General features: G+C 35.6%; 1 protein-coding gene across 2 annotated transcripts in view; it reads right to left on the bottom strand.

The window, feature by feature from the left end:
* Positions 1 to 7291: 7291 nt before the first annotated feature.
* The window catches only part of CPA3 (carboxypeptidase A3), a 32658-nt gene continuing 28596 nt past the window's right edge, over positions 7292 to 11353 (bottom strand). Inside the window, exon 11 of one of the 2 annotated variants that reach the window (XM_024556292.3) lies at positions 7292 to 7852. In XM_024556292.3, coding sequence (XP_024412060.2) covers positions 7665 to 7852 — 188 coding nt within the window. In that variant the 3' untranslated portion in view covers positions 7292 to 7664. The remainder of the gene's footprint in view (positions 7853 to 11353) is intronic. The other variant, XM_045192040.3, reaches the window with a different exon arrangement.

The following is an 11353-nucleotide window of genomic DNA, read 5'->3' as shown; positions in this document are numbered from 1 at the left end:
CACAGCCACTACTTGCAGCTGATTGGCCTGGGTAAATCCCTCCCATTGATCTGCCAATAGCAGCCAAGTCTCAACTACCAGAGGAGGGTGTACTCAGCCCACATGAAGGGTGCACCTCAAGTACCCAGTTTGGGTGATAGGGGAGGCTGTGCCACTGGACCCTACAGGATACCTACTACATTAGGCCACACTACCAAGATTTGGAGTCAAAGCAGCTCTACCTAAGACATATAAACACAGGGAGCCTGCCAAAATGAGGAAACAAAGAAACATGGCCCAATGAAAGAACAGATCAAAACCTCCCAAAAAGAGCTAAATGAAATGGAGATAAGCAATCTGTTAGATGCAGAGTTCAAAACACTGGTTACAAGGATGCTCAAGCAACTTAGTGAGGACCTCAGCAGCATAAAAAAGATCCAATCAGAAATGAAAGATACACTAATTGAAATAAAGAGCAGTTTACATGGAAACAACAGTAGAATGGATGGAGCTGAGAATCAAATAAATGCTTAGGAAGCAAAAAACAATCACACAGAACGACAAGAAGAATAAAGAATCCAAAAAAATTAGGATAGTATAAACGGCATCTGGGATAACTTTAAGAGGTCAAACATTTGCTTCATAGGGGTTCTAGAAGAAGAGAAAGAGCAAGAAATTGGAAATCTGTTTGAAAAAACAGTGAAAGAAAACTTCCCTAATTTAGTGAAGGAAATATGCAAGTCCAGAAAGCGCTGAGTCCCAATGACGATGGACGCAAAGAAACCCACTCCAAGACACATCATTATTAAAAGGCCAAAGGTTAAAGATAAAGAGAGAATCTTCAAAGCAAAAGAAAAGAAGTTAGTTACTGGAAGGTTGCCAGATGGGAGAGAGGAGGAAGAGAATGGGTGAAGAGGTGAGGAGATTAAGAAGTACAAATAGGTAGTTACAGAATAGCCATGGGGATGTAAAGTACAGTATAGGAAATGGAGTAGGCAAAGAACTTACACGCATGACCCCTGGACATGAACAATGGTGTGGGGATTGCCTGAGGGAGTGGGGGAGCTGGGTGGAGGGGGACAAAGGGAGAAAGATCAGGACAACTGTAATAGCAAAATTAATAAAATGTAATTAAAAAAGAATGATAGAATCTATGTAAAGTATCGAACATCTATCTCATAGTGAAGTAATAACTACTGATAAATATTAACATTTATATTATCTGGTGAAAATAGTTTCTAGAAAATTGTAATGGGAGAGGAAGGAACCCTAATATTTATGTTTGCTTGAGAAACATTTCAGTACAACATGGCAGGTAACCATCCAGTTTTCCCAGGATTGTCTTGGTTTTAGCACTGAAAATCGTGCATCCTGGGAAACCCCTTGCTTCTGAGCAAGCCAGAACAATTGGCTAACCTTGTGTTTTATGTAGTGCTTTTAAAATCTGCACAATAGCCTTGTGACAAAAGTATTGTTATCTGAATTTCACGGATGGACCATGGCTAGCAAATAGTGAAACCTCTGTTCACATCTGCTTTGGAGTGACTTCAGGCTCCTTGTATGCTCCATCACGCCTGTTGTACATTCAAATGTTCTTGTAGTCTCATTTAGCCTTTTAAATTGCATTTCATATGCATATGTGGTTTAGAATAAAATAAAGACATAAAAGATCTTTAACCTCCATAGTTGTTTTTATAAAAAAAATCAATAGGTAATTAGAAACATACTGGACACACCAGAGTCATGAGGCTTCCCTGGTCCAAGGTCTAAGGAAAGGAATCTCTTCTTTAAGACTTTCTTTCTTTCCTTTTTTTTTTCTTTCATTTCTCGATGTTTTATTGTTTATGCTCTTGCAGATGTCCCATTTTTTGCCCCTTTTGGCCCTCCGACATGCAGCCCGCCCCTCCCCCCACTTCCATAGTCAGTCCCCACAGCATTGTCCAGGGCCGTGGCCCCTTCGTGTGTGTTCTCCGCCTACTCCCTTCACCTTCTCTCGATGAGTCCCCACCTCCCCTCTCCCCTCTTAAAGACTGGCTTTCTTATTTCAAATTCTTGCTTTTTGTAGACCAAATGAAATGAGCAGTTGGGTTAAGATGAAGCAGTCATATTTAAATTATTATGAGAGAGTGTTACTTTGTGGAATGGGCTAAGGAAAAATCTGACTTTATTACTTTTTTCTTACTGACCTTTTCTTTCTAGTCTTCTGCCAAAACCACCAGACACATGTTCCTTGCCTTTCTTCATTTTTCTGCCTTTGTGAAAAATTAATTAGAGTAAACAAAGTTGAGCTTTGTCAAGTGCAGCATTAAGGGACGCCTGAACGTAAGCAAGTTTTTGGATTATCCTATTACCCTGTTTGAGCTTGTGAGTGATGGCCAAGAACCACGTCAGCTGGAATCCTCTCCTTAGTCTCCAATGAAACAAATGCTGTTGACTCCAACATTATTTCTGCAAATATTTTTGAAGAATTTGCTTCATTTTACTATTAAGGAAGCTATTGCTCATTGCCAAAGGAATTTTTACAATGGACCCTAAAGCAGTTTCCTTAACAGACATAGTGGGCTTTGGTAGATGGAGGTCACAGTTTTTATGATCTGAAAATGGATTTGGATATGACACAACATAAAAACTTAAACCATTCCAAATTGATGAATAAAAATAAACTATAAATAATTATAATAAATTAATGCCAGCTATCTCACAATTCGTAGAATCAACAAAATTTCAAAGCAGGGACCTTTATTATCCTTATTTACTGATGTATATTTAAAAAAATTTTATGTTGAGTGGGTTTGAAATTTGTAAGTTTGTGTTCAAACACTTGGTTTTGTTATTTATAAACATTATTATGGATGGTGAAAATTTTAATGAAAAAAATCCCTATTTTGTCTATTTGATTTTCAGTCTACAATTTTAATGGAAGATAAAGCCTGCGAGTAAATTACTTTTGCAAATAAACTGCACAATTCAATAAATATCACTAAAATCATTGAAAAATCTTATTGAAAAGCTGAAGGAAATTTTAGAATTATTTTATGTCACTGGTTCTCAAAGCGTGGGTTGTGGACCAGCAGCACCAGCATTGCCTGGGGGAGGGGTTCAGCAGTCTGCACTTTAATGAGCTTCCCAGGTGATTCCATATGCATTCAAATGTGAGAACCCCTTGTCTAGATCGTCTAGAAGAGTGTGTGATGGGCCACTAGCAAGGTTCTAGAATTAGAACCTAAATTGATGACTCACAAATGAAATAACCTTTTTCCCTCTCAGCCTTCTAGAGAAGTAGTGACCATTAAACAGTGTAGCTAATGAAAATAATTTGAATTTTGTAGTGTGAAGATCTAGTTTCAGTTTGCAACTTTGTATATGCAAGTCACTTAAGTACTTTGAGTCATGGTTTCTAATATGTAAAATGTGGATAATAAATAGCAGCCCCTCAACTCAGTCTCACAGAGTTGTGATCAAATGCAGATGTGCACGAGAGGGCACTTGTTACATTACCAAGTGCTATGCAAACGTTACTTTTCATATGATCATTACTGCCTGTATGATTGAAGTTCTCAGAACTTTTCCTTCTCACCCCCCCACTCTTTGCCCCATTAAAATTTAATTGCCTCTTGATTTTTTAAGTTTTGCAGAAATTTAATAAAAAAGGAATTGGAGAATTTAAAATAAAAAAATAAACCAGAGTTCCTATTTCTTTTATGTATGAAATGAGAGATACAGATTTTTCTTTGTTTCATGAACAGACTTTTAAGCCTTGACTCCACAGTGTAAAACGAGCCAAGTCAATAGCACACTTCGGTGATACCATGGCAATAATAATGCATTTGCAACATTAAGTGTCAAATTTTCCTCACATATTTCAAAAACTGTTTTACATTTTTTCTGGTTTAACCTCTCTTGACATTAGTGAACTTAAGGCTTGTAATTGAAGGATAAGTGAGCAAAAAAGCAGTTCAAGTGATAACATATCCATTTCAATTCCTATTTTCTGGACTGAGACCTTTTATGCTAAGTTCACATGAGAGTAAATTTTTATGACAAAATTATAACCCTCACATAGATGTTACTCGGGCAGGCTGAGATCTGTCCTGGTATAATGGATTTTGTGACAATGAAATGCAAGAGAGTCTCCAAAAAGCTTTGCCTAAGGAATTTCTGACAGTAGCATATATGCTGCTGAGATTTTCAAGATGCTATTATGACTCATTTCTACTCATTATAGAAAAATGGGTTGGTATTTTAATCATGAAATACAATTGTGTTGAAAGGAGTAAGAGTTGTAAAGGCATAATCTATGAAATATTGCCATGTGTTCATATTAGCTACACTATTTAGTAAATGTTTCTTTTAATGTGGTTTTATGTAAAAAACCCTTCTAATTTGGGAGGTTGCTTTTATTTGTTACTCCTAATTTGAGTTTCACGTATAATTTTCTGCATGTCACTAGTTGAATGAAAAGGAGGCATCTTCTACAACCAGAGGTAATCTGAACTTCATATAATTCTCTATAAATTATTTACTAAATGGTAGAATACAGGTTCTTCTATTTCAGTGGGTTAATTATTTGAATGAAAATATGTAAAGTTGCCTCAAAATATTGTAAGTGTGCGGTTACAAATATCATAGCATCTATAAGAGCCACATATTTTCTTCTTTTTTCCTCAGCTTTATTGAGATACAATTGACATAGACACTGTGTAATTTAAGATGTACAACCTGATGATTTGATACATGTGTAGTTGTAAAATGATTATCATAACAGGATTAATTAACGCCTTCATCACCTCACATAATTATGTTTGTGTGTATGTGTGTGTGTTAAGAACACTTAAGGTGCGCTTTCAACAACTTTCAGGTATATGTCCATCCATTCGGAACGGCCGAAGTTAGTGTAGACACTGTGAGAACAAGTTGCTAGGGGAGAACCTGAGGACAGAGAGAATGTGCATTCTTAGTGATCTGTTGTAAGTTTCTCTGGGAATTACTTGTTTATTTTTTCATTTAAAGAAAATCAGGCAGAGATATTTGTCTTAAATGAGAAACAGACTCTTGTCAGTGAGCCTATTGTTCACTTAGCCAAGGAGCACTTGGTAATTGTAGAGTGTATCCGATGTGTAGGATGTGGGGAGGGTACCTCTGATAAGACATTTTAAAATCAGTTTGGGGTCACAATGCCCAATGGAAACTCAACTTTTTTTTTACATTAGTAAAAATAATCAATAAGATCTTTTATTTATTTACTTATTTCATTTTTTAACACTTTTTAATTGAATTTATTAGGGTGACATTGGTTAATAGAATTATACAAGTTTCAAGTGTACAATTCTATAACACATAAACTGTGTATTATATCATGTGTTCACCACCTCAAGTCAAGTCTCCTTCCATCACCATTTATCCTTCCTTTGCCCTCTCTACCTCCATGTCTCAGCCACTAGAACATTGCCAGAAAAAATTTCAAAATACTGCCCTGGCTGGTGTGGCTCAGTGGATTGAGTGCCGGCCTGAAAACCAAAGGATCAGTGGTTCGATTTCCAGTCTAGGGCACATGCCTGGGTTGAAACCCAGGTCCCCATTAGGGGGTGCATGAGAGGCAACCACATATTGATGTTTCTCTCCCTTTCTTTCTCCCTCCCTCCCCCTCTCTAAAAATAAATAAATAAAATCTTTAAAAAATTTTCAAAATTAAAACAATGTCCTTTGAGTGAACTTGGTAGTAAGAACACTAGAAAAGGGATGACGATTTAGAAAATTTTTTGTATGTGTGTGAGGCATAATTGTAAGAGACAGCATAACTTGTAACTTGTGTAAAAAGCCCTTTTACTGATAAATGAGAAATGTCAAGGGAAGAATCATAGCAATGGGTACTCAAATTTTCCCATAAAGTTTTAGTTTTTAATTTTAACATGGATATTTTTCCTTACCTATTTATCTTCACCATTTATATGAAGACAAAGAAGCAAAATACTCTGAGATACCACGCAAAAGCTATTTAAAATAAGAAGTAGTCTTGTTAGAATTTTTACTCACTCCAATGATTTTCCCATTTGAGAAAATAAATGTTAAACTACATAACTGCTTAATAAAATAGTACACAAAACTTTTGTGTCCTTTATAAACTGAATAATGGATGAATATAGGATGATATTCAACAATTGGGATTATCCTCTCACTTCCTCCTTCTTCACACCCAGTGGGATTAGAAGTATTTATGTCGGTCTTAACGTGAGAATTTCTTTCAGTCCTTTCTCAGTTGAGTGAGTGTGAATGAGTGTATAATTCCTATATGGCATGTTTATTGGAACAAATTTACATTCCTGTGTTCTGAGCCAGTTTTGAATGTAAATATTTAGGCATAGATATATTTTTTATAAGGGACAACTGAATCTCATAACCTAATTTCTTGACTCTGTGTCATTTTCTCTTTCCTCTGTTTATAAAGCAATTGTGTTACTGTTGGTTCCCCCAGGCACTTTTACATGGAAAACTTTTACCTTTACCTATTACGTTATAATGATCAGAAACACTATCACCTGTGGATTTGATGGCACTCTTTCTTTTATGGGCCCTTAAAGGACTCATGAGGAATGTGCCAGAGGATTTGTTGACCTGGTTTATCAGGATCTTATGGATCCTCAAAAATTTTTCTAGAATGTTCTGAAAAGTAAGTTTAAAGGAAGTTAAGAAACTTTCTCCTTGGCTTCAAATTCTGTCAGGCGTCTGTGTTCTGGATTTCTAGAATGCAGACGCCACTGTCATCACATGATGAAGTACTGAAGAATTAAGATTGGGAAAAGCTACTTCGTAACACTCTCTTAAACAATAGGATTACAGACAGTATAAAGGTATAAATTACTCCAATTGCCCTTGGTCAGTGTGACTTTTTCTCTTTTCAACTTGTAGTACATTTCCCGGCTTCCTTTCTGATCTCTTACGGGGGCAGGGCTCACAGCTGACCAGATGTCTTGGCTGTGTCTGCAATGGCCAAGGGATGTTTTGGCAGGTAGTTCCCTCTGGTTGTGACAGGTTAAACTATTTTGAATGTAATATATATTACATTGATGGGAACTGGTTTAAAGTACTGAGATTCATCTCCACATGAACTATTTTATTTCCTGTAAGTACATCCTTTTGCTGTTGTGAAGATACAAATGATGCCTACGTATATTTAAAAATGTGCATATGTAAGCAAAATACGTTTTTGAAATTGAAGATATTCTTCTTTTTAACAGTATACATGAGAAACATTAATGCTAATAGAGGAATGTAGAGAATGTAGTTTATAAAAAACAGAAGATGCATTTGGGAATGTGTTTTATTTTTATTATATCAGCACATAAAATGATGAAGCCACACTGTGAAAATCTGATTCTGGAGAAACTGAGGATTCTCATGTCTTTCTTATGATCCACTTTATATCACCTTTGAAAATATTCAAAATAATACTTTGTGCTTGTTTTAAACTTCACTTGGAACAAAGAAAGGTAGTTAAAATCTTTAGTTTAAAGCTATTTGTTAAGTTGGTACTGAGATAAAATAAAAGCAAAAAGAAATAATATAGGACTTAAATGAGCAAGAGTCAGGTGATGCAGAAGCATTATTTAGGGGTAATTGAAGATTGCCATTCCGATGAGAGGCACAAAGAAGAATTAGTTGGCTTATTCCAAACTAAGGGCAATTCTTTAGGAAGTATGCTTGAGGATATACTTGGCAATAAATTTAACAGCAAGCATGGTCTCTTTACAGGTTGACTTTATCTGAGATTCTGGAAGGAGAAAACCAAATCTGCCCCTGTCTCGGAGCTCAAAGGCGAATGTGTGGTGGATGCCCAGGTTGTAAGCCCAGTCTAAAGAAGAACCTGATGTCGGGTCTGTAAGACAGAAGCAGTAAATATTTAATTAGAAACAAGTGCTAATGTTTTTCTTGCAATGGAAATTCACTGGTGTAAAATTAGCAATAAAAATAATTATGTGTACAGTTAACTGCAGTAATGAATGGGAGTAGTGGTCTGCATATTTTACAGTGTAGAATAAAATATAATCATAGCTTTGGGACCCACTACATATTTTAAATATATGCTGCATTTTCAAAATTACATTTTACTTGGGTCAGTACCCTAAATTGAGTTTATTTCCTGCACATGCTGATGCACATGGATCTGAGCAAGGACAAGCAGCTGAGAAAATCAACTGAGGTGGCGGTTATTGGCCACTGAAAACCCCCCAAGGAAAACTACACACACAAACTATGCAAAATTACATTCTTCCTAACAGTTCAGGTCTCTTTCTATTCACGTTGCTAGGGTAAACTCCTTTATAGTTAAAAGACCAAAAAAGTTATCTTAAGGATGTATTTGATCCCCTCATTCATCTTTTCCATGGGAACTTTTTAAAAATTTTACTAAAAATGGTATTATTTGGTAAAAGGATGAAAAATATAAACACATCTAGAAGTTATATACTTATAAGATTTATATAGTGCAAATAAATACTAAAATACATTTATGCATATTTTGCTTTACATAGTAGAATAACTATTTTTTGTACATAAAATAATTTATGTTCCAGGACAAATATCAAGCTGACATTAACCTTTTAGGTTTCAAAGCTAAGAATTCAAAACTGTGATAAAAAAAAAGAGAGAAAGAATGTTTTGCTATAAAGAGATAAGGCTGGCTCTTAAATTATTCAACAAATATTTATTAAACCTTTAGTATGTCCGATGCACTTTATTTGGCACTGCGGAGGGTGGGTGGTGCAGATCTGAAGATGAAGATGCATTGGTGTCTTTGGGAACTTAGAGTTTAGGGGAGAGGAGTCAAAGATGCAAATCAGTTGAGACTAGACAGACTATGTAAATACTATAGGAAAGGCAAAATATTTTATGAAGAGTTAAAGAAAAAAGGGGTTATGCCTGGTGACGACAATGGCACTTCATGCTCAATGCGTGTTCTAATACCACCTTCATGATGGAGGTAGTATTTGAGGTGAGCCCTGAAGAAAGGTAATTTTCCGGATGGAGATGGAAGAAAGGTATTCTGGCCTGTGAACCACAGGGATGGAAAAGCATGGATGCATTTTTAGGAACCAGTGACGTTCAGTTGGACAGGAACAAAGGGAGCAGTAAGGATATGTAGGCAAAACTCAGCAAACCTGATAAATCAGGACACTGTCTTTTGTTCAGGAGGCAATAATAGCCATTTCAGTGCTGTATTTAGGATGGCTGATCTGGGCTGGAGAAAGTAGAGACCACTTAGAAGGTATTGTGAAAGGAAAGCCTGAACTAGTGTAGGCTCACCACGCTGGGAACAGAATTGAGGGCTCTGTGTGAGAAACACTGGAATGGAAGAGTCACAGAATTTGATAAACATTGGTGAGATTTCAATGTGGGTGGCTGAAGAAAGATCCACTTTATTAACAGAAACAGAAGCTTAGAAAGAGCAGTGATGGGGAAAGGAAAGTGAAGGAAGTAAGGCACAAGGACATGTTTACATCAGTCAGGAGCGAAATTAATTGGAAAATTAATTTCAAAATTTGGCAGAAACATCGCAGGTGAAATTGGTTTGCATAAGATTGATTCTTTTATTAATATTAATGTCCCTTTTCGGTTCTAGAAAATTTCTTTGATCTGAAATTTACTTTGTCTGATATTTAATATGGCCACTCCTTCTTTGATTAATGTTTTCGTGGTATATCTTTTTCCAATCTTTCAGTTTCAACGTATGTTATATTTGAATTGGGTTACATACAGTGTATTGCTAAATCACATATTTTAAACTCTATTTCCCAATCTCTACTTTTAATTAATATATTTAGGTAAATTATTGTTAGGAGTTCAATCTGCCATTTTATTATTTGATTTTTGTTTGTTCTCCCTGTTTTTATTACTCTGAAATAGGAATTTATTTTATATTTAATATATTTAACTATATTTAATATTTTATTTTATTGCCTTCTGTTTTGTTACATGAACATTTTTTGGGATTCCCTTTTGATTTATTTATAATATTGCTTTTGAGTATATCACTTTGTAACATTTTCTTAGTGGTTGCTCTTATGATAATATACATACATAATATATTGAAATCTATTAGTATCAATGTTTTATCATGTCAAGTGAGTATAAAAAGCTTGCATTTAGGTCGTTTTTCCTTTTCCACTTTTTAAATACAATTGTCTTCAGTACTTCTCTATGTACATTGACCATCATATTAGATGGGATTGTAATTTTTGATTCACCCATCAGGAGGAGAAAAGCTAATTCATTCACTCATTCATTCCCTAATTCATTGTTCTTTCTTCTTTTCTACAGTTTCAAGCCTTTTTCTGTTATCATTTCTTTGTTATTTAGAGAGCTTCCTTTAGCCATTTTAATTTTTTAAAGTACATTTTATTGATTATGTTATTACAGTTGTCCCAATTTTTCTCCCATTTATCCCTGTTCACCCTGCACCCCACCTCCTCCAGAATTCCCCTCCTTAGTTAAGACAGTTCCCCTGTCTATGTGTTGTACATATAAGTTCTTTGGCTTCTCCATTTCCTAAACTGTTTTTAACCTCCCCCTGCCTATTTTGTGCCTACCAATTATATTTCTTACTCCTTGCATCTTTCCCCCCATTCTCCTCTCCCCTTACCCACTGACTGATAACCCTCCATGTGATCTCCATTTCTGCGATTCTGTTCCTGTTCTACTTGTTTGCTTAGTTTTAGTTTTTGTTTTTTAAGTTCAGTTGTTGTTGTGAGTTCCTTGTCATTTTCCTGTTCATAGTATTTGATCTTCTTCTATTTTTAGTCCTTTTAACATATATAACATAGGGGCTTAGTGATGATGAACTCCTTTAACTTTACCTTGTCTGGGAAGCACTTTATCTGCCCTTCCATTTTAAATGGAAACTTTGCTGGATAGAGTAATCTTAGATGTAGGTCCTTGCCTTTCATGCCTTGGAATACTTCTTTCCAGCCCCTTCTTGCCTGTAAGGTTTCTTTTGAGAAATCAGCTGATAGTCTTATGGGAACTCCTTTGTAGCTAACTCTCTCCTCTTGTTGCTCTTAAGATTCTCTCCTTATTTTAATCTTGGCTAACTTAATTATGATGTGTCTTGGTATGTTTCTTCTTGGTTCCAACTTCTTTGGTACTCTCTGAGCATCCTGGACTTGCATGTCTATTTCCTTTGCCAGATTGGGGAAGTTCTGCTTCATTGTTTTTTCAAATAAGTTTTCAATGTTTTTGCTCTTCCTATTGTCCTTCTGGCATCCCTATGATTCAGATGTTGGAATGTTCAAAGTTGTCTCAAGAGGTTCTTCAGCCACTCCTCATTTTTTTGAATTGTTTCTTCATTCTGTTTTGGTTGGATGTTTATTTCTTTCTTTTG

The sequence above is a fragment of the Desmodus rotundus genome, chromosome 2 (genome assembly GCF_022682495.2).
Source record: "Desmodus rotundus isolate HL8 chromosome 2, HLdesRot8A.1, whole genome shotgun sequence".
NCBI classification, from domain to species: domain Eukaryota; kingdom Metazoa; phylum Chordata; class Mammalia; order Chiroptera; family Phyllostomidae; genus Desmodus; species Desmodus rotundus.
Note: the sequence above shows the minus strand (reverse complement) of the source record. Positions and strands in the feature narration are given on the sequence as shown.